This window comes from Neophocaena asiaeorientalis, unplaced genomic scaffold, assembly GCF_003031525.2.
Source record: "Neophocaena asiaeorientalis asiaeorientalis breed wild unplaced genomic scaffold, Neophocaena_asiaeorientalis_V1.1 scaffold327, whole genome shotgun sequence".
Lineage (NCBI taxonomy): Eukaryota > Metazoa > Chordata > Mammalia > Artiodactyla > Phocoenidae > Neophocaena > Neophocaena asiaeorientalis.
In genome coordinates, this window is record NW_020174560.1 from 2,840,619 (window position 1) to 2,866,951 (window position 26,333).

The window sequence follows — 26,333 nt, forward strand, 5'->3', positions numbered from 1 at the left end:
AATGTCCCCTTGGCTAGAAGACCAGGGTGTGGAGCTGGTACTAAGTTACGGCTCTATTTCCAGAGCTGGCCTTAGGTAAATAATCGCTTTACCAAAAGAGATGGCTCTTGTGAAAAATTGCTGGGTGTTTGTATTTTTATCCATTCATCTATTCAAAGAACAGTAAATTTTCTGATCCTGGAGTCACAAAGATAAACAAGGAAGAAAAACCTCTGCTTCTCTTCTTGTAGGAAAGGAAAGGAGACAACCATGGAAAGCAGGCTTAACACCAGTGTTTATTAGAGCAGAAAAGGAGAGGGGAAAAAAAAAAAAGCAATGACCAAAACCCCAGCCGCCCCAAGTGGTGTGCTTCACTTAGCAGAACAAGGCTTGCTCGCTAACCCCTCTCCTGTTCTGGAGGCCCCAGCTCCACCGGCCCCAGGAAGGATTCTCCCTCTGCTCACCCTGCCACAGTGGCAGGAAGGCCATTGCGGGGCAGGGAGGGGGGCCTGGAGTTTAAGCGATTGGTTTTAATGAGCTGTGCGCGTTAGTCAAATGAAGCAGCACAAATATCTACCATCCATCCCCAAGGCAACCTCTGCTGTGCCCACAGTTCACAAAGCCTGAAGACGCCCATTCCACAGCCGAAAAAAGAAACGAAAGGAGCCGCATCTTGTTTCAATAGTATCCGGGCCGCTGTTTATCAAAATGCTTGCTGGAAAAGAACAAGAAAAGAATGTTAATGTGATGATGATGTTGATAAAAAAGAAGAAGGGGGGGGGAAGAGAGGAGGGAGAGGAGGGGAAGGGGGGAGGGGGAGGAGGAGGAAACAGCTATCAAGCTGCCATTTCCCGAGCACTTCCTAGCATGCGCCAGGGCAGCGCTGTTTTCCCTGCACTGACTTTTTTGATGCTCAGAACAGCTTTATGAGGGAGGAACTCTTCCGTGTTACAGGTGAGGACACCGAGACAGAAGTTAGGAATCTTTTCCGAAATGGAGTCACAATCTGAATGCTGCCTGACTCCAAGTTCCAAGTGGCCCCATCCCTCCAGCCACTACGGCCTGGTTTTCCTGGTTGAAATGGATGTTGCCTGGAGCGGGGCCTCCGTGGGATCCTCTGTTAGGCAGGAGCGACCCCCGCCCCGCCACCACCAGCGTCCCGGGAGCCTCTCCCCTCCCCTGGCCTGCACCACGGTTGACAAGTGCCCCTGCTCATGGAGCCAGTCACTATGCTCCAGGCTCTACCCCAGTTTACAGATATAGAAATGGAGACTCAGAGAGGGTAGGTGACTTGTCCAAAGTCACAGAGCAGGAACACAGAGCACCAAACCCAAGTCCGCCCAACTCCAGAGTCTGAGCTCTTAAGTACTCCGCAGTGCTGTGTTCTGAAAAAAGCCAAGAGCAGGCTTCTGGTGCTGGAGGAAAAAGGTCCCTGGTGCCAGGGGTGGGAGAAGCTCTGACCTAGAACAGGGATCCAGAGGCAGGGGGGACCAGAGCAGGATGTCAACCCAGCCCCTAGCCCTCAAAAGCAGAACTCCTATTCCATTCCTAGCAGATGCTCCTCTCACTGTCTGTTAAAGCCCCTCACAAGGACCGTGCCCGCCCCCATCCCCCAACACACACACACACACACACACACACACACCCAGGTTCCAGCAGTACCGCCCGTGGAAAGCTTGCAGGATTTGGAGTTGTCAGAAGACAGACATACCAACTACTGCCCAGCATGACTTAGTAGCTTAATCACGCTCAGTTAGGTCCCCTATAAAACAGAGTTAAAACACACGCCCTGCGGGCTTCCCTGGTGGCGCAGTGGTGGAGAGTCGTGCCCCAGTCTGGAAAGATCCCACATGTCACGGAGCGGCTGGGCCCGCGAGCCATGGCCGCTGAGCCTGCGCGTCTGGAGCCTGTGCTCCGCAACGGGAGAGGCCGCAACAGTGAGAGGCCCGCGTACTGCAAAAAAAAAACAAAAAAAAACACGCCCTGCAATGATCAGGAGTGTTAAGAGGATCAAATGAGAGATTTTGTGCGATAGCGCTCTGAAAATTATAAAGAGCAATCCTCTAACGGGAGTGTTCCTGTGTCCATTCACAGCAGCACAAAATAAACAACAAGGAAACAAGATTTCTCTTAACAACAAATGATCGAGTACCCAGTTATATCCTGTCCTGCTTAATACATACAAATTACAGAGGAGAAATGAAACGCACTAGGCTTAACCTCTGAAGGGATTTTGCTATGTAATCTAGCAAGAATTGGAAAGGGGACGAGGAGATGGACACAGACACACTGTGAGTGAAGCATCAAACAGCCTCTCGCAGGAACAGAGGTATAGAGGTGGGCTGTGCTGGGAATGCTGAACCATGCAGGTCAGGGGGACTGAAAGGGCAAAGCCAGAAGAAGAGGGAAGATGGGACACAGGCTGGGCAGAGTTCCAGTCTGGAAGGCTGTGGGGAGGCAGTAAAGAAGTTGCTGATCCTGGTGACGATGGTGACCGTTGTGATGGATGTCACAGTCAAGCCCATGGATGCTGACCCCACCTGGAGAGACCCAAGTCTCAGCAAGCCACGTCTCTCCAGATTTGTATCCCAGAGGGACCCTTTCTGGATGGCAAATAGGGTCACATCCTTCCCGTACTTGGGATCTTTTGGTGACTCAGCAGGAGTCAGGCCCCCATGCGCGTCCGCAGTGGTCCTCTCAACCTGGCTCCCACCGACCTCTCCTGCCTTGCACTTCCCGTTCTCCAACCCGTAACCAGCTCACCCGCTGGTTCCCCTAACACCATGCTCTCGAAGACCCCCGAGCCATGCCTGCACTGCCCACCGCCGTCTCCCTGAAACAGAAGGCCAGGGAGAAGGAACGTACCGGGGGCTGGTCCCGAGCTGCTTACACAGGATGGACCATGTTCCTGTCGCAGTGGGGCTTGCAGTGGGGGTTCAGCCAGTGCTCCAGGAACTGCTCCTCAGCACGGCGTTCCAGGCGGAGCAGATGGTGCATGTACTCCTGGCAAAACAAACCCACATCGAAGAGAAGCTTTTATTCACGGTTGATGGTCAAGCTGCCCATGTGCGGGGTACAGCTGTGGTTCTGAGACAGGGCAGCACAGCCAGGCAGGAGAAACCGCCACCAACCCTAAGTGCGGAGAGGGTGTGTATCCATGGGAACGCATAGACACTGCTGATGGAGAGTTACATGGAACAACCACTTTGGAAAACAATCGGTTGCCTGCAATCCAGAAATTTCACTCTTGTTTATATCCTCGAGCAATGATTCTCAAATTTCATCAGGCATCAGAATCACCCAGAAGACTTGTTAAAACCTACAGACTGCTGGGGCCCCACCTTCAGAGCTTCTGATTCAGTGAGTCTGGGTTAGGGCTCCAGAATCTGCATTTCTAACAAGTTCCCAGCTGAGAATGCTGCTGGTCACTTTGAGAACAAGAGCAGATACGAATGTTCATAGCAGCAACAAATCTGTAGTAGCAAAATTCTGGAAACATCTGGAAACATGTTAAATATCCATTGACAGGAGGATGGATAAATAAATTATGGTAGGGTCACAACGTGGAATATTATACAGCAATGAAAAAGGTGAATTATAGCTACATACAACAACACAGATGAGTCTTAGAAATAGCATAATGAGTGGAAACAGCAAGTCCAGGAAGACAGTGTTTATAGTGTGACACCATTTTAATAAAGCTCAAAACACGCATAACTAAATAATATATATATTTATTTATTTATGGCAACGCACATTCGCGATAAAATCATCTTTTTTAAAAGGCAAGGGATAACTGTGAGAAAGCTGGAGTTGCTATACTATTATCAAACAGAATAAACCCTAAAGCCAAAATAAAGTTGCTAGGGATAAGGGGCATTTTATAAAAACAGCCTGGTAGTTCCTTAAGATGCTAAACAGAGTAAACATTTGACCCCACAATTGTGTATACAAGAGAAGCGAAAGCATATGTTCGCACAGAAACGTGTACACAGCTGTTCACAGCAGCACTGTTCATCATAGCCAAAAAGTGGAAACGACCCAAATGTCCATCAGCAGATGAATGGATAAAGAATGTAATGTATCCCCATACAAGGGGAATACTATATGGCCATTACGAGGAATGATGCATGCTACAACCCGGATGAACCTCGAAAACATTGTTACGTGAAAAAGGCCAGTCACAAAGGACCACGTGTTGTATGATTCCATGTCTATGAAATGTAACTGGCTCTACGTGTTGGTGTGTCCACAACAGAGAGCGGCTGATTGTCCGGTGCTGCCCATCTCCGTGACCAGCCTCTCCATCGACTCAGGAACCCGAGCCAGACGTGGACCAGCGTGTCTCCCTCAGACTCATCCTGAGACTGAGTGTGAGGACTCTGAGCCTATCTCCAGAAGAGTTCTCAGGTGACGCCCTCCATCTCTGCCACTTCTGCAGGTCGGGTCTCCACCGTTGCCACCCAGGCTGTCCCAGCTTCCTCACCCCTCCATCCGTCACTCTACCTCCCGTTCCGCCCACACCGCGTCCCACACCCCCCACCATTTCTGCTCCAACCTAACAGACTGATCTGCCCAAATGCAGCCCTGAAAGGGCCACAGCTCTTCAGAGGCCTTCGGCAGCACCGCCTTCCTGCAAGGAGGGAAAAGGTGTTGACCAACCACCCCTTGGGCTTGGTCTGTGGCTCTAGATAATGTCACTGTAACCAGCAAGTGAGGACACCTCCTCGTGGGATCTACCACCTCCTGCCACTCTTCACAACAGCAGAGAGGGCCCCCTCCTGCCCTGGTCCATTGTTGTCACTGACAACAAAGCTTTGTTGGTCTCTGAGCCTCTCTAGAACCACAATTTCTCCTTCAGATGGTTCACCCAAAGGAACTTTAATGAAGGAACCATTCACAGGCGTGTAAACAGGGTTAAGGGAACCACTGAAGCACATTCCAGTACCCAGGGACTAGCAATAGAGAAAAGCCCCATGGCCATGCCTAGACCTGCAGGGCCCAGGGCAAGGGCTCAGCCTCTGTAAAGCAGGGGAAGGGCAGGAGACAAATACCCAGTCCTCTCTCTCCTCTTGCCCTCCATCTCCTGCCAACCCCACGCAGAAGCCAGCCGGCCAGGGATCCAGGCGATGCAGTTTCTAGGGGTCCACTTCCAGAGCCGGGCAGAGCCAGGTGGAGGACGGATGGGGGACAGGATGGAGAAAACCAGCAGCTGTACCAGGATGATGGCGTATGAGGGGTGTGCTGTCGCCCTCAGAAGCAAGTAAAGAGCGTAAATGATAGCTGTTACTGATGTTTGCTGCAAAGGAGCCGGCTTCTTGGGCTGTGCATCCGTCGATCAGCGACCTCTGAACACACTGATCCAGCTGGAGGAGGGGCGATTGTTCCTTTGCATGAAGTTATCGTCTCCCCGCCTCCTCTCCCTCAGTTTGCTCTTGCTCTGCCCTCGATCAACAGGAGTGTCACTTCCAGGTTCAGGGTAAACCTCCTCTTCCCAAAGTGGCTTGATCTTCAACAAAGCCAGTTCAGGCTGTGAGTTTTCTGTGTATTGTTTCTCGTTGCATTATCCCATATAAATGATACACCAGGAAAATGATAAATCAATAGGATGCTTCTTAAATAAGAGTGAAGTGTTACTTCTCTTGTCTTAATCACTTACAAATTCTCTTCTTTCCCTCCATACCTTGCCTCTCCATGCCCTGATGCAAACAGAGAAGTGGTCCATGGGCATTGCCCAGACCACCAGCAGTAGTTCTCCACGCGTCTGGCCGTGACCCCACATGGCTGGTAAAGCAGAGTTCCAGCCTGTTCCCGGGCTCCCACCTCTTCCCCACTCTCCACCCCCACCAGCCAAGCAACCCCTAAATCCCGCGGATGCTCTTGGATCCCATCTCCCCATCCCCACTTCCCCTGCCCAATCTCAGTCCCCACCCTCCTGCTAGATCCCTGCCACTGCATCTGGAGGGTTCTCCCTGTCTCTCGTCTTACCTCCTTCCTCTACATTCCACCCCACAGCCAGGGTGGGTTTTTTTTCCTTTTTTCTTTTTAATAGACTTTATTTTTCAGAGCACTTTTAGGTTCACAGCAAAATGGAGCAGAAAGTACAGCAATTTCCCATATACCCCCTGTCCCCACAAACACACAATCTCCCCCATTATCAACATCTTGTCCCAGAGTGGTGCGTTTGTTACAAGAGATGAACCTATGTTGACACAGCGTCATCACCCAAGGTCTATAGTTTACATTGGGGTCGCTCTTGGTGTTGCATATTCTATGCGTTTGGACAAATGTATAATGTATCCATCATTATAGTATCATACAGAGTATTTTCACTGCCTTACAATCCTCTGTGCTCTGCCTATTCATCCCTTCCTCCCCTCTAACCCTTGCAATGACTGATTTTTTACTGTCTCCATAGGTTAGCCTTTTCCAGAATATCATATCATTGGAATTATACTGTATGTAGCCTTTTCAGATTAGTTTCTTTCACTTAGTAATATGCATTTAAGTTTCTTCCACGTCTTTTCATGGCTTGATAGCTCATTTCTTTTTAGTGCTAAATAATATTCCACTGTCTGGATGCACCACAGTTTATCTATCCATTTACCTACTGAAGGGCATCTCGGTTGCTTCCAAGTTTTGGCAATAATGAATAAAGCTGCTATAAACGTCTGTGTGCAGGTTGTTGTGTTGAACATAAGTTTTCAACTCATTTGGGTAAATACTAAGGAGCATGATTGCTGGGTCATATTGTAAGAGGACGCTTAGTTTTGTAAGAAATTGTCAGGCTCTATTTGAAAGTGGCTGTACCGTTTTGCATTCCCACCAGCAGTGAAGGAGAGTTCCTGTTGCTCCACATCCTCGCCAGTATTTGATCAGGTCAGTGTTCTGGATTTGGGCCATTCCAATAGGTGTGTAGTGGTATCTCATTGCTGTTTTAATTTGCATTTCCCTGATGACATATGATATGGAGCACCTTTTCTTATGCTTGTTTGTGATCTGTGTTCTTCTTTGGTGAAGTATCTGTTCAAGTCTTTTGCCAGGGTAGGTTTTTTGATTGTTTGTTTGTTTGTTTTGTTTGTTTGTTGCAGTACGCGGGCCTCTCACTGTTGTGGCCTCTCCCGTTGCAGAGCACAGGCTCCGGACGCACAGGCTCAGCGGCCATGGCTCACAGGCCCAGCTGCTCTCTGGCATGTGGGATCTTCCCGGACCGGGGCACGAACCCGTGTCCCCTGCATCTGCAGGCGGACTCTCAACCACTGCGCCACGAGGGAAGCCCCGGGGTAGGTTTTTAAAACATGAAAAATGAAAATGGTTTTATTGTTTTTTTTATCACAACAGTGATACATATTACTGTTTTGAAATTATGTAACAATAAAAAGTTATAAAGAAGAGAGTGAAAAATCCTTGTTGTTTGTTGTGTTTGTCTATCTCTTTATCCTGTTGCAAAGTGACATTTTTTAAAATCTACCCATGTTGTTTCCTCACTTAAAATACTTGAATGGCTTCCACTGGGCTCAGGAGAAATTCCAGTTCCTTAAATGTTTTGTGGGGCTCCCGATAATCCAGCCTCACCCATTTCCTCTTCTCCCACCATCAACCCTTTGCACTCCATCTTTCCCTGGATTGGCTACACTTGCTCTGCTCTCTAATCTCATGCTATTTTCTCTGCCTGGAACACCCCTGTGCCTTCTCTTTTTCCTGTCTCACTCCTATCTGACTTTTCAGCCCTCAGCTTAGATGCTTCTTCCTCCAGGCAGCCTTCTCAGGTTCCCTGTGACCCCATAGCTCTCTGGACTTCTCCTGGCATAGCCCTGGTTACTCTGCTTAGCAGTGACCACATTCTGACAATAGGGACTTAATTGGGCCACATCAGATTTTTTAGTGGAGGTGCCATGTGTCTTGGCTCACATATTGGCACGTGAACTTTATGTTTCCCCCCAGAAGAGATAAAAATGACTTTTAATTTGTGGGATGTATGTTGTCGATATTGCCCTGAAATAAGCCTTGGTGCTGAGATTATGGGATGGGAATCATTGCAACGTGTGCATGGAACAGTCCACATAAACACATACGGGTAACCCAAAGCTGCAGGCCATTAATCAGAGAAGTGGCATTTCACCTTGGGCGAGAGTAGTCATATGTGGTAATATAAGATTATTTTGGCATGTATAGATATAAAAATCCTAAATCATGAAAACCCTCCTATGGCATTAATGAAGCTTTAACAGACGGCCCAGTCGATAACTTTGAGTTTTTAAGTTTCAAGAAAAACCCCTAGGAAGTCTACATCCTATTTTAAATATAACATTTTTTTTCAATTTAATGACTGTGCAAAGGATTGAATTAGGAGGTGTCCAATTTTCCTGAAATGTTTTTTCTTTCCCCCAGGACTCATGCAGTTTAAAATTGTTTTGATATCGTTGTTTTCATTTAACTCTTCAAAATGCACCCTGTGTCCTGGGCGTGGAGTCTCCGGGGCAGCTGGGGAAGGGGTGGATGCTGGGAGGGCTCCTTATGGGATCCAACAAGGATTCCCCAGCAGCTTGCTGGACACGTTTGTGAGTCTGGGGCTGAACCCTGCCCTGTCTTCCCTGTCTGAGGAATCTTTGGCCAGAAGAATAGTCATTGGGAGGAACAGGAAGGCAGTGTGGAGGCTGGTAAATAAGGAACAAAGACTTCTCAGCATACAGCTTTGCTTATTCAACTGTTCCGTGTAAGGAGCTCACTGAAGGAAACCCACGTTGCCATCTTCTTGCCTGCCTGTTTGCCAGAGCGGTGTGATGGAGAGGCTAAGAGGTTTGGGTCTGGGTCCGGATCAGGGTCTGGTTCCAATCAAAACCCTGCCAATACTATTGCTTTACCTCTCCAGCCTCAGTTTGTCCATCTGCAATGTGGGGATGGCCCTCGCACTTATCTCACTGGGTTGCCAGGATTAAATGAAATGGTACAAATAAAGCTCTGTGCCAAATATGTAGTCTCCATTTTCACTTCTAAACCCATTCTCTCCCCTCCTTCACCTGGCCTTTTGCACTAAGAGACTGACCTAGATGAACTGCAACCACAGAGCCTTGTGTCCTGGGGTTTCCGGTTGGGTTTGGCGTATAGGAGGCGCCAGCAGCAGCCTAGAGGTAGGAAGGGAGAGGTGAGGGTATGTACTCCCCTGCAACCTCTCCGAGGAGTCTCGGCAGGTTGGCTGCATCCCTCCCCTGAAGACCCAGCTCCTAAACGGCTGCCATTCTGGGTCTGGGAACCATACTCTTTCCTTCCACCCTCATGCCTCAGGAGTCTTAGCCCTGCATCCTTTATCATTTCTTGTTAGTTCACCTTCCTCTTGCCACACCTTTGTAAAAAGTCTCTTTATTAAGCCCTCCTCAGTTAATTTTGGTTACTATTATATATGGAAGATGTGAGCATGCCTTGAGGTTGTAGATGGAGCATCTCTCCCAGGAATTGGTCCACAGGAAACTTTCAATAAATGTTTGTTGAATGAAATATAGCTGTGGTCCTCAAAGCATGGTCTGTGCTCCCCTCGGGGGGTCCATGATGTCAAAACTATTTTTCGAGTAATACTAAGACATTTGCCTTCTCACTGTGTGCATTGGTGGGTAAAACTGACGCCTCGGCAGGAGTCAAGGCAGCAGCACCCAACTGTCCTAGTGGTCGACATATCCTTCATCACACAGTCGCAGTTAAAATAAATACAAATAAAACATTCTCAAGATGCCAGTTTCACTGAAGCATGCCCTGGTGAAGCCGAAGAAAATGACCAACAGGAAGCATGCAGGCAGCACTTCTGCTGCACAACAAAGTACAATGATTTTCTCAAGGAAAAGCACCTGGGGGACTGTTGGCGTCAACAGTTGAACTAGGTGTGTTTTATGCGTGTGTTTGGCAGACATCTTCCCAAAAGTGAATGAAGTGAGCTTATCATTTCCAGGAAAACTGACAGTGCTTGTTACAAAATGATAAAATTTGAGCTTTCAAGGGGAAATTAGAACTCTGGAAAACTTATATTTGTGAGCATGAACCTGACAGCTTCCCAATAGTTAAAGCCTTTTCCAATGAGATTGGTGGTGATAAGAAAGAATGTCACCACTGATACACAGCATTTATACACCACTTATAATTATATGCTCACTGGCATCCTTATTCATCTAATCCCTGTCCGTCTCAGCCAAATACCCAACTGGCTTTTTGACGAGAGTGTCCAAGGAATACCTAGTATACGGTTTAGTGCTTGGCACACAGTAGGGCCTCAATAAAACTCACAGGAGAAACGTATAAACAAGTGATGAATAAATGAAATGACTCTTCTTTCTCCATAATCTTACTAAATCCTCCTTGGGAGTCTCCTGGGCATCTGTGTCAATCTGCTCATTATAATGGCCCAGGCCAAACGTACATAAAAAGCATCAAAGAGTAATATGTATTTCACACCCCTAAATAGAGGCTGAAATCACTGTTGAAGAGAAACAACCAAAACAGACACACACATAGAGAGAGAAAGAAACAAGCCCTGGTTTCCATGACATTTCACTATTTATTTAAAATGTTAGGGAAATGAATAAGCCACAAAGGCCTAAAAGCAATCATTAGTCAAAGATGAAAAGCCAAACTGCAAATCTGCTGAAAACCACAAATTCAACAATTGTGTTGGCTAAGTTAGAAATGACCCAGCATTAATGGTACTCTCAAATGTTCCTGGATCAAGAAAGAAGGGGTAGATGAAAAATAAGTTTTCTTTTTTTTTTTAGATTCCTTTTTTCAAGGGGAAAAAAATTAAAGCAAAACAAAAACTAATATCTGCATTTCGTGTCCAATGCCAACTGGAATGATTTAAGTAAATAATTTCTCAAGATTTAGAGCAGAAATTGGAGGGGGTCCTTTATGATGGCACAGGAAAGGTGTGATAATGAAATTAAATACCCACTGGAACCTGATCCAAGCTGAGAATCATAAAGTAGACAGTTAATCGATCGAGGTGGGATCTTTTTCCAAGAAGGCAAAATCCTTCCCGTGACATTTGCATGAAATTAAAGGTCCATCGACATTTGGATGAATTATTTTGCTCGTTAGTAAAAGCAAGATAATCATATAGGCAGAAGGGTGGCTCAGAACTTAACTGCTCTGGGCCACTTAGAAGGCTTAGCCCTGAAAGAAGGCAAATCAGTGATATGCACAATTTGTATCTCAGTCGCTCTGAACTGGTCTTGGAGATCACAGGGAACAAAAGGGTAACGGAGTTACTACATACATTTGTCAAGGGGCTAAAAATGAAAGCATATTTCACAAAGCCTATTTACAATAAAGCTAATATGATTTATACTTGCCCCGCAAGAACATTCCTTAAAGGAACACAGGCCAAAATGGAAAGCATATTCCCAGGGCACACAAGTGCTTACGAATACAATCACAAAGGACATAATTTTAGCTCGGATGTCATCTTTTTTAGAGAATTTCCATGGTTCACCCCAGCAGTTGGCAATAATTTTTTCCCTAAAATTTGGGACGACTAAGAGAAATTTAATGAATTTAAGCGAGGCAATAGAAGATTTCTTTGAAATAACCTCCAGGTTCTATGGTAGAGTAATGTCCTACAAAATTTCTCCCCTGGAGAGAAGCAAAGAAAGGAATAGAAACAAGTATAAGGAGCATTTAGTAAATGTCAAATTCTGTGCTTGGTGCTGGGGACCAAGAAGTGAAACAAACAGTCCATCTGCTCAAGCAGTTTAGAGCAGTCTAGTAGGAGAGATAGATTTTTTTTTTTTAAGTCAGAAATAGCAATTTTGTGCTGTGAGTGCTAGGCCACAGGGATGCTCTAATCCATGGTGGGAGGGTAGGGGCATCAGGAGGGCCTCTCAAAACAGGCATCATTTCAGGTGAATCTCTACAAATGAGTAAGAGTTAACCAGGTAGACAAGAGCAGAAGAAACAAGTACAAAGGCAGGGGCTGTCAGAGAAGAACTTCAAACACACCATCATTCCAGACAACCTGCTTCTTCTTAGGTTTCTAATGCCAATGAGTGGCACCAAGGTGTCCACACAGACACCCACATGTCCCTAATCCTCCCTCACTGCATCCACTCTGCCCCAGAAATGGCCAACTCATATCCAATTTAAGATATTATATCATGCTCCCATTATCTTTACCTTAAAACCTCTACTGAAACATTCTCTTGGATGACAAGACATAAATTATTTTTTAAAGCTTTTAGAAAGCAATGTGGTAATATATACTAAAAGGTTCAAAAATACCGTATTCATATCCTTGGATCCAATAATTTATTTTCTGGAAACATATCCTTAGCAAATAATTCAAAATATTAAAAGCACTTTAAGAACAAAATTTTAGAGTGCTGTTTATAATAGAAAAAATAGTGGGAAAGGGAACCTTCCTACATCGTAAGTTGGAATGTAAATTGGTACAACCACTATGGAGAACAGTATGGAGGTTCCTTAAAAAACTAAAAATAGAGCTACCATATGACCCAGCAATCCCACTCCTGGGCATATTTCTGGTGAAAACCATCATTCGAAAAGATACATGCACCCCAATGTTCATAGCAGCACTAGTTACAATAGCCAAGACATGGAAGCAACCTAAATGTCCATCGACAGAGGAATGGATAAAGATGTGGTACATATATAGAATGGAATATTACTCAGCCATAAAAAAGAATGAAATAATGTCATTTGCAGCAACATGGATGGACCTAGAGATTATCATACTAAGTGAAGTAAGTCAAAGACAAATATTATATGATATCACTTATATGTGGAAATCTCATAAGATGATACAAATGAATTTATTTACAAAACAGAAACAGACTCCCAGACTTTGAAAACAAACTTATGGTTACCAAAGGGGAAAGGTGGGGGGAAGGATAAATTAGGAGTTTGGAATTAACATATACACACTACTATATATAAAATAGATAACCGGGCTTCCATGGTGGCGCAGTGGTTGAGGGTCCGCCTGCTGATGCAGGGAACACGGGTTCATGCCCCAGTCTGGGAAGATCCTAGACGCCGCGGAGCGGCTGGGCCCCGTGAGCCATGGCTGCTGAGCCAAAGAATCTGAAAAAGAATGGATATATGTATAACTGAATCACTTTGCTATACACCTGAAACTAACACAACACTGTAAATCAAATATACCCCAACATAAAATAAAAATTAAATTTAAAAAAAATAGTGGAAATGATCTAACTAACAAAAGAGGGTAATTCACTATCATTATGGTTAGAAAGAGTTTCTAATAATATGAGGAAATGTGTATGTTATAATATTAAGAGAAAAACCAAGATACAAAATTGTAGAGTGTGATTATACTTTTTAAAAATACACACAAAAAGACTAAAAAGAAATACATCAAAAATGGCAATGCTGTCTTTGGGGAGAGGGAGTAAGACTACACCAGATCTTTTTTTTCTTCTTTTGACCCTTTCTTGGTTTCCAAGTTTTGTATAATAAATATGAATGGCTTAAATTTTTATTTGTAATTACACAAGTAATACATGAACGTATTGTTACTGTTTAAAGTTTAAACATCAAATATAAAGTTCCCTAGATCAGTACCTGCAATCTTAACCTCCTGAAGGAGATGACATAATTAAGAGTCAACTGATCATATTTCTAGACCTTTTTCTAGAAATTTACATACATATAGATGTACCTATATATAGTATTGTTTTGTGAGTGAGTACTAGGAGGGCAGGACCAACTCAGGGGAGATAGAAAAAGTGACATTGAGAATGAAGAAGAGGGTACCAGGCATAAATAATGGAGAATAGCTCTGCAGGCAAAGGGAATCATTGGTGAAAGGATGCTGAGACCAGGGAGAGGATGGTTTATTTTTAAAAACAGTGAGAAGTTCCAGGTGGTTGGAGCATAAATGGCCTTGGACGAGTGGCAGGAAATGGGACACAATGGTGGCTTAGGGCTGGTCTGTCTCCCAGGCCAAGATACTTGGCCCTTATCTTATAAGCAGTGAGGAGCCAAAGAGGTTTTTGTTTTGTTATATTTTAAAAAGTATTTATTCAGCTGCTGCTTTGTAAAAAACAAGAAGAATGAGAGCCAATGTCATCACTCAGGCACTGTGCTTTGCATGCTTCCTCTCACAATAAGTCTCTGAGGTAGGTTTGATTATCATATCCCATTTTATAGATAAGAAAACTGAGACTTACAGAGTTTAAGCAACCTGGCCAGGATGTGATAGCCAGTAAGTGGTGAGCTGGGATTCAGACTGAGCGCTCTGCTGCCCCACTCTTAAACCCTCTCCTGTGTTGTTTTTTGGTGAAAACTACACATACATTTATTAAAAATAAAAAACTGAATGTCCTGAATTGAATAATGTCCCCCCAAATTTCATGTCCACCTGAATCCTGTGAATGTGGTCTTATTTGGAAACAAGGTCATACTGGAGTAGGGTAGGCCCTAAATCCAAAGACTAGCATCCTTAAGAAGAAGGAAATTTGGACACAGGGACACACAGGGAAGAAGGCCATGTAAAGACAGATGTAGAGATCGGAGTAATGTAGCTACAAGTGAAGAAATGCCAAAGATTGCCAGCAACCACCAGAAGCTAGGGGAGAAGCATGGGACAGATTCTCCCTCCAAGCTCCCAGAAGGAATCAACCTTGCCAGCTCCTTGATTTCAAACTTCTAGCCTCCCAAACTGTGAGAGAATAAATTTCTATTGTTGGACCTCCTTGGTGGTCCCGTAGTTAAGACTCTGCACTTCCACTGAAGCGGGTGCAGGTTCAATCCCTGGTGGGGAAACTAAGATCCCACACACTGCCAGCACGACCATTAAAAATTAATTAATTAATTAATAGATAGATAGATAAGTAAATAGATTTCTATTGTTTCAAGCAATCCAGTTTGTGGTACTTTGTCATGGCAGCCTTAAGAAACTAATATACTAAGTAATAGCAAAAAGCATGAAAATAAAAAGTATAAATTTGTCCCAAATTTTATCATGGAGAAAATAATGTCATTATTGTTTGGCAACATGTCTCCATATACATATGCAGATAGAAGAGCAGATAGGATTTCTTTCCATTTTGAAAGTTGTACACACAAAACTTTCATAATATCAAGTGTTGACAAGAGTACAGGGATCTAGGTATTCTTATACACACTACTGGTGGGGAGCTGGTAAGTCAGTTTGGCAATTTGGCAGTACCCACTTCACCTGGAAGTACATAAACCCTCTGACTCAGAAATTTCATTTCTTATCGCTGAACTCGGCAAAACACACATGTGTACAAGGATCTTCATCATTGGAAATAAGTAAAATGGCCATTGTTCCAGGCAGGGCTAAATAAATAAGTTGTAATATGTCTCAGTCCATTCGGGCTGCTATAACCTGAAATACCACAAACCAGGCAGCTTATAAACAGCAGAAATTTATTTCTCACAGCTCAGGAGGTGGAAATCCAAGATCAGGGTACCAGTATGGGTGGGTGAGGGCTCTCCTTCAGGTCACAGACTTCTCGTTATATCTTCACGTGGCTGGTGGGACTAGGGAGCTTTGGGGGCCTCTTTTATAAGGGTGTTAATCCCATTTACAATCCACGAGAGCAGAGCCCTCATGACCTAAGTACCTCCCAAAGGCCCCATCCCTTAATACCATCACTTGCGAGTTAAGATTTCAACATATGAATTTGGGGTCTGGGGGGACACAGACATTCAGACCATAGCATCATACATTTACCCTATGCTTCAATTTAAAATGAGCTAGAACAAGATGTATTATTGAGTGAATAAAAGCAAGTTACAGAATAAACGCAACACTGCTTTCCACATAGCCTGAACTACATCAATGAAGGGACAAGCAAGCCTGACACATTCAAGGCGCAATGAGGAGGCCAGCATGGCTGGAACAGCGGCAGGGATGAGATGCAGGTAGAGGCCAAGGAGGGAGCAGAGGGAGCGGACAGACCTCTAGGGCCTAGTAGGCGACTATAGGGCCATGGATTTGTCTGGAGTAAGGCAGGAGGTCATTGGAAGGTTTTGAGCAGGAGAAAGATGGGATCCGGTTTACGTTTTTAAGAACTGACTACTGCTTCTCTGCTGAGAACAGATGCAGAGGGATCTAGAGAGGAAGAGGGAGGCAGGGTAACAGAGTATTGCTCAGTCCACTCTAGGGACTCGGGTAGTGGCAGGGGGGGGTGAGAAGTGGTCAGATTCTGGATTTGGGACCCATGCAACTAGGAGGAGGTGGCCCACCTTACCCCACCGTGGAAGGCAAGGGCAGGGCTGATGGAAGGCAACAATCTGGAATTCCTCTTGAGGCTGTTAAGTCCGAGATGCTGGTTAAATGTTCCAGTGCAAACAGCCAAGTGGACAGTCACGTGAGGGAGCTCACAGACAGAGTCCAGGCTAGAGATAGGAACATGTGGCCATCAGCATAGAGGTGATATTTAAGCTCGGGGACTAGAAAAGGCAGAGAGCAGAGCCCTGGGATGCTCTGACATTTAAAGGACCGTCAAGGGCTAAGAACCCAGCAAAGGAAACTGAGCAGCAAAAACCACAAAGCAGGAGGAGAAACCAGGAGCCAGGGGTCCTGGAAAACAGGAATCCACATGAGCAGAGCGCCCAGAGGAAGGAAGAGGGATCCTTGTGTCAAAAAAAAACAAGCGCAGGCTGGTTCCCAGTCCCCAGGATGCCTGGAGCAGAGGCTAAGAGCCACTTCTCTAGGACAGCACTTCTTAAACTTAAATGTGCACCTCGGTCACCCAGCCTTGTGGCCCAGATCCGCCTTCAGGTATGGGGAGGAGCCTGAGGCTCTGGGCTCCCAAGTGAAGCCCAGCGGCCTGGCTGCGGACCACTTTTTGAGTTGCAAGAGTTCAGCCCTAATCCCTGAAAATCCACAGAAGCACAGTCATGACTGAGGACACATTCCAGGGAAAGTTCAGGATTCTTCTTTCTAGCTTCTTCCCTCTAACCGCAAGTCCAGCCCTTCTTTTCACACAGCCCTGTCCTCATCAGATTCTCAAATTGTTTTTCCTCCATTAGGATCTTGAGGCTTTGTTACAAGCTCTTCTAACATGATGTCTTCACAAACTGAAGTCCTAAGTCCTAGAGTAGCAAATGAATTCAGCTGAAACCCAGATGTCTCCAGATGGGGTGTCCCCACGTGAATCCCAGGCTTCCTGGAGTGCCCATCCCACTCCTGTGACATCTAGAACCCAATTCCCCAAAATCTCTGAAGATCTGGGACTCGTGCTTCTCCACCACTGCAGCGTCCAGATCTGAGTGACTACCTCCCTCTTTCGTCAGCCCCCCTTCAGCACACACCTGCCATCTGTCATTCCCCCAAAGAGCCACTAACACAAGGTTGCTATGCACAGCAGACTTTTCCTACGGTTTGGAGGCTTCACAGGGTAATCACAGCACAGAGCTGAGAACAAGTTCTAACCCAATGTCAAGGCGTTGCCATAAAATAGATGTGTTAGCTATTTCCTGCCACAGGGAATCTGTCAGGTCTGGGCCCTCTCTACCTCCCCACCCGCCCCCTCTCTCTGACCTGTGTTCACATCCCCCAGCTCAGGGCCTTTCATCCTCTTCCTCCCCAGCTGCCTCCATGCACTCAGAACCCCTCCTGCTTTCTTCCCCGGAGCCGGGTCTCCTCTTCCTCTCTCCCCCCATCCTCACTGAGGCCCTACCTTTCTCCACCAAGGGTGCCAGCAAGGTGTTCCCACTCCTCTGGGGTGGAAGCCAGCCCTCCCCACAATGCAGGGCACACCAGTGATCTTTTCAATGCATTATCCACCACACAGGCAAAAAAGAACAGTTGTTGCCATGAATAGGCAGGATACAAGCTGTCAAAAGGGTCCAGTCCCTTGCATGTGTGGGCATAGCTTGCCTGAACCTGTTTCTGAAACACCTATCATCCCACAGAAGCCAACATCTGCCAATATTAAAGCCAAGTGTCAAGAATATAACATTGTTTTATAGATACTCCCGAGGAGAGACTACTGCAAATCTTCATATGTGCTTTCACTTTGAATTCTTACTACCTTTGAATTCTTACTACCTTCCCAAAGCTTACTACTTCCCAAATTACTTACTACCTTTGAATTCTTACTACCTTCCCAAAGCACCATCCATCTCGTCAATGGCCTCTCCCCTCTCTGAAAGGGTTTTCTTCCGCTCAGTCCCTCAGAGGGGAGAAGCGAAATGAAATAACGCACCCGGTCATCTCTCGGTAATTTTGAGTTAGTGGTGAGCACACGAGTCTCAGAGCTCAGCTCCCGAGGGCACACGCATTCCCAGAGATCACTACCTCTGCTCATCCATCCCAGCCCACCTGTCTGTCTCCAGGCTGCCATGGGAAGGAGGTACGATAACATGTCCAACAATGTAATCTCCCATGTCCCACGTATAATGGTAACTGAAGGCCAGCGTCCGAGAGGCTGTGTCCTGAGCCTCTAAACGGCTCCTGCACGCCAGCCCCAATCCCATCATCCCCCCACTTCAAATCCCTTGGTGGCTCCCACTGGGTACAGAACGGAAGTCCACTCCACTATGACAGCCAGGTCCTTCCAACCTGGCCCCGAGAGGACCTTCTGTGCCCACCACCCATCATCCCATAAATCCCAGACACTCAAGTGAAGGTCAAAAGGCAGGAAACTGGAATCCAGAGCTTCTGAAAAAATTATCCTGCAAGGCCTGTTCCAAAACACACATGCACACACAGAATCATACACACACCCATACACAGACGCTCACATACACACGCACACACCCCCTCACACATGTACAGTCATACACACATACATATCCTCACACACACACCCTCACATACATATATATCCTCATACATGCACGGTCATACACAAACGTTCACACACACTCACACGCAATCCACACATACACGCAATATGTACCATCCTGAACACACAGGACAGTGTGTCCATCTCTAGCAAAGGGATATGTAAGCAGATGGTTTGCACAAAGAAAGAAGGAGAATAGAAGGTGGTCTCGGCAAGAGGTAAAGAGCAGGGAAGGGTGGTTCCCTTGGCCAGAGGTCCCACCTCATGGCCTCCTGGTGACCTGCTGACAAACGTGGGGTCACTGCATCCAACGCTTCATTCAGCAGTGATGCAGGCTGGGATGGCTGTGACATCTGTCAGCCGCTCAGATAAAAGGGGTGAATCGAAACAGGGTCCTACTGTACAGCACAGGGAACTACATTCAATATCCTGTGATAAACCATAATGGAAAAGAATATGAAAAAGAATATATATATATATAAATGTGTTATATATATATAAATGCGTTATATATATGTAAATGTGTCATATATATATAAATGAGTCACTTTGCTGTATAGCAGCAACTAACACAACACTGTAAATCAACTGTACTTCAATACAAAATACTGTCATCTTTTTAAAAGGGGGTGAATTGCTTCTTTTTATATAACAGGTGGTTCGTATTATTCATCTTGCTCTCAATAAATCCCTTAATAGGAAAAGTCAACAACAAGCCACAAGGGGGAACCAGGTCAGACAGCAAGTGCAGGAGGCCGGGAGGCCCTGGTGTTTGAGAAAAATGCCTACATAAGCCCCTCCAGAGCCTCCAGATAAACCCCACTGGCCCTCACCAAGTCCACAGCCGGCTGCCAGGGCTCTTCCTACCAGTTGCTGACTGGCACCAAGAACCTATCGTCCTGAAGCTCTATCCAGACCCTCACATTCTATATGAGACCTGGGATGAAATTTCTAGTCAGACTCTGGGCCAAACTCTGCATTTTACAGAGAAAACTGGGTTTTCTCTGTAAGGAAAAAAAAGGAAAGGACTCATCCTCATTCTAAAGCCCAAAGTCCACAACCACTTTGTGCAGAACACCGCCTGGAATCACACTGAGGGGGAACTCTCTTCCCACCTCACCCACCGCTGCACTGCCTGTAAACTCCACATCCTTCAAGCCTCAGCTCGGTGGTGTCTCCTCCAAGAAGCCTGACCAGCCTCTCTCCTCCTTCCGGTTGGAGCTTGAAGGCCCTCTCCTCAGACCCCGTGTGCCAGATGACCTTGTTAGAGAGCTGGAAACAGGCTGGATGCTCTGGCTCATCCGTCACCATGCAGTGGACACAAGCATCTCAAACGAACGAAGAATGTCTAGTCTATGTCCTCAGTGCCTGGTGCTCGGCAGGGCACAGTCGAGGTAAAGTATAATTAAGTGCCCATCTTGGTCAGCAAGGAGTGCTCTCTGATCGACCACCTGACCCTCTCACTCTGTCTCTCTGACCTGCATTTGAACAAGTATCCCATCTACTCTCCAGACCCTCATTTCAACACTCAGCTAAATGCATTCCCAACCGGACCACGGGAGCTGCTGTTACCCATGGCGGGTCTCCCCCAGAAGGCTTGGCCCACTGGTTCTCAGCTTCAGTTGCACATTGATGCCACCTAGGGGGCTCTCACCCCCCTCCCCAATGCCTAGGACATACCGCAGGGCACCCCTCTGTGCGGGGAACCCAGGCATCAGATTCTTAACCTCCCCATTTGGTTCCAGCATGTGGCCAAGGTTAAGAAACATGCTCCTAAGAAAAATGTGATTCCAGAAACTATGTATTGGTTCAGCCAGTACTGCGTGTGGGTGGATGTATGACAGTGCGAGAGACACACAGAGTGACACACGCAGTAAAAGAGAAAGAGACTGTCCATCATCATAGCCAGTGTTCCTCACCCCCGGCACTATTACATTTCAGGCCAGATCATTTTTGTTGTGGGAGCTGCCCTGTGCTTTGTAGGATGTTTAGCAGCATCCCTGGCCCTAACCCATTAGATGCCAATAGCAAACCCTCCTCCCACCAGTTGTGACAACCAAAAATGTCTCCAGACATTGCCAGATGTCCCTGGGGTGGGGGAGCAAAATCACCCCCGGATGAAAACTACAGGTATAGGCTAGCCGCCAAATAACTTATTGCATTTTTTTTTTTTTTTGCGGTACGCGGGCCTCTCACTGCTGTGGTCTCTCCCGTTGCGGAGCACAGGCTCCGGACGCACAAGCTCAGCGGCCATGGCTCACGGGCCCAGCCGCTCCGCAGCATGTGGGATCTTCCCAGACCGGGGCACGAACCCGTGTCCCCTGCATCGGCAGGCAGACTCTCAACCACTGCGCCACCAGGGAAGCCCAACTTATTGCATATTTATGTTCACATTTCAACTGTAGGTCACACAGGCATTTTTCCAAACTTGAATGAGTGGCTGAGGATTCTGGACACAGGTCAGTGTCTTTGTGACAGACATACAGGACTGTACCATACACGGGATGGGTAGGAAATGGTGGGTGAGTCTAGAGAGAATCACAGAAACTAGATCAGGCAGGTTCAAGGCAGCTAAGATGAGTCAGTGGTGGTCAAGCCTATAAAAGATGACCAAAACCAACAAAACCCAAAAAGCCAGATATTCAGTAAAGTAGTAACGCCAGAGGCAAGCAGAGAGTTGTCACAGGTGAAGGCAGGTGATGACCAGGAGCCAGGAGGAGGGAAATGAGAGAGAAGGAGCTCTTGGAAGTTCTGGGCAGGGAAGGACCACCCCAAGCAGCGTTTGGGGATAAAGTGTAGCACGGTGTGCAGCTGGCATGGGGGGAGGAAGGAAGCTGGGGGCGGAAGCAGAGCCGTAATACCCACACCCACGTGCTGCCTGATGCCTAAACCAACTCCAGTCCCTGCCCAGGCCGCCCTTCCACAACCAGAGCTCAGGGCAGCCAGGGCCAGATGCCGGCAGAGAAAACACCCAGCCAACGCTGGGGCTGAGCAGAGCCTGTCTACTGAGCACCTGGAGGGGGCCTGCTGCCTCAGAGCCCCTTGAACCAGCCTCCCACAGCCTCCAGGGCCCCCAGGGAAGAGCCTCTGGAACGGCCCCTCCAGACAACACCCCAAAAGAGCAAAGAGCCAGTTAGAGTTCCCCAGGGACCCTCGGGCCAGGCATCCTGCTCCTCACTGGCTCCCTCACCATCCACGCCACCCCTTCCCAATCCTCATCCCCCATGCTGGAGGCTTGGTTTCCCCCAATATCCCCTCACATTCCTTCCCATCCCCTCGGGATCCTCTGTCTCTGCCCACCTCTGAGCCCCGGTGTGCTCAGACTTCAATGCTGAGCCTCTTCTAAATGCATCTCAAACCATCTGTCTAAAACCCGACTGTGCACTCGCCCATTCGAGACACGCTTTGATTGTCCTCTACTGAACCCAAGGAAAAGCCCAACGTACCCGAAGCCCTGCTGCTCTTGCTCCGGCCCACCTCCCAGACCCCTTCCACCTGCGTGTGGAGATTCCAGCCGCCTCTGACTTCTCCCACCCAAGAGAACAAAGCCACGCCCACCCCTAACAGCCTGAATCGCTTGCTCGTTTCTAAGCCGTTCTGTGAAACAGTGATTTGCTGATTCTTCTGTGTCTGCCACCAACTCTGAGCAGAAACCCAGGCGGCAGTCTGCAGCCTCAGCCCCACCCCGTCCCCGGTACTTAATACTCAAAGGAGTTGTTACTGCTTGCTGAGTACCATTTTAAGCGCCTTACTATGAATTACTTTATTCTCATAAAGTAGTTGTTTCATGCTCTTATAATAATAATATTATAGAAATATAAGTAATAATATTGTTTACCCCCTTTTCATAGTCGAGAGTACTGAGGTACAGAAAAGTGAGGAGACTTCTTCAAAGTTATATAGTTTGAAAATGGGGAGATTCAAACCGGGACAGTCTGCCCACAGCCAGTGCTCTTCACCGCTGTGCGACCTGGCATCACACTGCGAGACTTTTAAGTGAACTAATCCAACTACCCCCACGATTCCGCAGGGAGCAAAGGCCAGCGCTGCCGCAGATCCTCTGGGCCTCGACACAGAGATGCAATGAACAGAGGGTGAGCGTGCGGCCCGGCTGATGTGGGCGCAGGTGGGAGACCAGCCTTGACCACAGACACGGCTTCACAGACACGCTGACTCTGCCTGGGTCCCTGCCACTTACCCTCACCTGAGTTGGGTAAAAATACCAGGAATGTCAGCACTTCCGTCGTGGGAGGGAGAGACAAGCCAGGCCCGAATTGGCCCGAGGCCAGGGTGGCAGGGTCTAGTAGCACCCACCACAAGTCACAGAATGAAGGCAGTGGAGGGTACTCCGGTTCAGAAAGACTAGGTGGATGCCACAAACCTACAGGGCAGAGCTGAGGCCAAAGACCAAAATCGGAGGCACAAGGCGAGGGTGGAACCTGGTGGCAGCAGGGGCAGAGGTTCTGCCTACCCAGACAGAGCATCACTAGCCGGGGATGCTGGTCCAGCTTGCCCGGCACCCAAGGGAAGAGGGAGCAGATGGGGTTGGCACCAGCCTCAGGGCACAGCTCCCTATCATCCCATTCAGGGGAGCCACCCAGCCGCCCAAGCGGGATTCTGGACTCCCACCATCGGCCCCACTGTTTCCACTTTAAATACTGTTCGAACAGTAGGGGAGCAGAGCTGGCACCTCTGGAGAAGAAAAGGCGTGAATAAGAAGGTGAGATCACCTTACACCTGGGACTCCACAGAACCTCCATCTAGCACCCATGCTGGGCTGGGACCAGCACCTCATTTGGGTTCATAACGAACAAGCATTCAAATGATCTCCCTCTCCCTTCCAACAGCCGGAGCCCGGAACTCACCCTCATGGGCTCATCGGGAAACCCGGGTTTGCTCGGCCTGTCCTGGCGCCGGGATCTCAGGACCTGTTTGGCCTGCTTTTCCGTCAGAATCGGGGAGGCCCCTGAAAAAGTCAGAAAGGGACCTTAGGGACTCTCAGACACACGCATCCATGCTCCGTCTCACCGTCCAAGGCGAAGCATTTGCAAGTCCAATTTGGGTCAACGCACAAAAGTTCTTTCAAAGGGACCTGTCCCAAAGGACGTGGCGTTCCAGAGGGCTCAGAGGGGAATTTTTAATTGTTTCTAATATGGTTAACTCAGAGTAAAAGCTGCACATTTACCTGCTGCCGCCATGGCTCATTCCTCTAAAGGTGGCTGTTAATTTAATGAACATGTTTCTTTAAACATATTTTCTTCAGTTCACTGGTCAGTGTGTTTATTGTCCCTCAGGGTTGCTTTGGTGGGATTCTTTTAAATCCTCAATACACTAAATCAAGTTTAAGTTGTTATTAGAAAATTCCCCCATGACAATAAGGTTATATTAAACTTGATAAGCACCCACGATCCCTCAAAGAAAATATTATAACTAAAGTAAGTCAAGTTTTGATAATCACACACAAATTCTAATTTTTATTTTATTTTATTTTTTTTTGTGGTACGTGGGCCTCTCACTGTTGTGGCCTCTCCTGTTGCGGAGCACAGGCTCCGGACACACAGGCTCAGCGGCCATGGCTCATGGGCCCAGCCGCTCCGCGGCATGTGGGATCTTCCCGGACCGGGGCACGAACCCCTGTCCCCTGCATCGGCAGGCGGACTCTCAACCACTGCGCCACCAGGGAAGCCCACAAATTCTAAAAGATACTATTATAATAAAAGTATATCAAGGGAATTCTCTGGTGGTCCAGTGATTAGGGTTCCTGTTTTCACTGCAGTGGGCCTGAGTTCAATCCCTGGTCGGGGAACTAAAATCCCACAAGCCACACGGCATAGCCAAAAAAAAAAGGAAAAACGAAAGTATATCAAATTCTGATGATCTCAGATAAACTCTAAAAGACGGTATCCTTGAAGATTTATCAGCATTTTTGAGAATTAGTGTTCAATATGTTTAAAGATTAAAAAAAATAATTTATCCCTAATTATACCAATTCCGGGAGCCTGCTCTTAGGAAGACAAGAAAAGAAGCACTGAATTATTATACATTACATATTACTTGAAATTTTGAAAAAATATGTTAAAAATATAAGATAGACTTATTTCAGTTTATCTTGTCAGCACAGAAACAGGTTTCGGGAGTTAATGCTCACCTGAGAAGAAAATCAGTAAGGTGAGAGACAGCACGAGCACAAACAACCTCTTCATCCTGCCTTGATCCCTCTCTGCGCCTGTTGCAGAATGAATCCCCCCGGTCAAAGAGCCAGCCTACTTGAAGAAAGCCACATCCGGCCCAAAGGCTGTTTATGCTCTGACTAACGGCACTCACAGCAGGATGCTAAACGCATCTGACGCTACATTTTCAGTATGATCACGAAAATATTTTCCTCTGAATTCCTATAAATTTTCTTCCTGAGGAAGGAAATTATCCCTCTGTCATCAAACTTTTGGAGCTTGAATTTGACAAAGCAACACATGACAACCATTTCATTTAAATAGATATGTCTATATATACATCATGCAGTAGTTTGTGTTTATCTGTAGCTTCAGTTTATGCTCCTACTGTTTCATTGAGAATTAATCACCTCTCACATTTACATATTTTATGACATTTTTCCAAAACCTATTCACCGATCCATTTTGACCTTCCCAGTAATTTCAGAAATTAGCAGGGAAATTAGCAAGGAGCCTAATGAGGGGAAAAATTTTTTTTTCAGCTGACCTTGAAGCCAGATAGACCAGGGTTCATGCCCAGGCTTCCCCTCTTTCTAGCAACATAAACTTCGGTCAATCACTTATCCTTTCTGAACTTCAGTTTCCTCTCCTGTACAAAGGAAATAACAGTACCTACCACGTGGATGATTAAGGATGAGGGATAAGCGATGAGATGCATGGCTCATCTTCATTTTACAAGTAAGGAATTGGGGTTCAGACAGGTGAAATGATGTCCAAGTTCATATATTTTGCTGAAGTCGAGCCAAATTCTTCTGTTTTTAAAGCCTGGAGCTCTTCGCATTATACCCCAAAGGGGCCTTGTACAATAAGTCAGTAATACTGTAAGTAGCCTTACTCCACACTTAAGTTTATTTTTATAAAGATAATAAAATCTCAATAAGCTGAAGTCTTTTTAAATTCAAATCACCAATATATATCACATAAATTATTAAATATATTATAAAAATATGTGTGGAAGGTATGTGGCATTTATTGGGATAAAATTCTCAGTTCAGAGAAATGATCTGATGTTTCTGTAGTTACTTTGCCAGCTCAAAAGAAAACAACCCCCTATCGGTGGTTGCCCAAGTTTATGCTAATGTTGTGTAACTGATATTAAACTTAAATGTTCTGCCCATTCTGCTGGTATAAAAATAGTCTGAACCGACTGTTATCAAGGAAAAGAAATCATGCACTGTTAGCAAAGTTGCCTCATATGTTAATTTGCTCAAAATTAGATGTTTGGTTTTATGTACTCTGCTGCTATTGACATCCTTCTGTTCTCATACAGTTTTCAATAGCTGAGAAATTTTAGGAGCACTATTTTAGCAATATACATTTGTCACACGAAGCAGGTTTT

General features: G+C 46.4%; 1 protein-coding gene across 1 annotated transcript; it reads right to left on the bottom strand.

Moving 5' to 3' along the window:
- Positions 1 to 332: 332 nt before the first annotated feature.
- On the bottom strand, positions 333 to 24,977 carry CUNH17orf67 (chromosome unknown C17orf67 homolog). The gene is made up of 4 exons (XM_024757703.1): positions 24,913 to 24,977; positions 23,630 to 23,730; positions 2,845 to 2,982; positions 333 to 694 (listed from the first exon to the last, which is right to left on the bottom strand). The coding sequence occupies exons 1-3, from the start codon at positions 24,965 to 24,967 to the stop codon at positions 2,866 to 2,868; spliced, it is 273 nt and encodes a 90-aa protein (XP_024613471.1). The 5' UTR covers positions 24,968 to 24,977; the 3' UTR covers positions 333 to 694; positions 2,845 to 2,865.
- Positions 24,978 to 26,333: the final 1,356 nt, after the last annotated feature.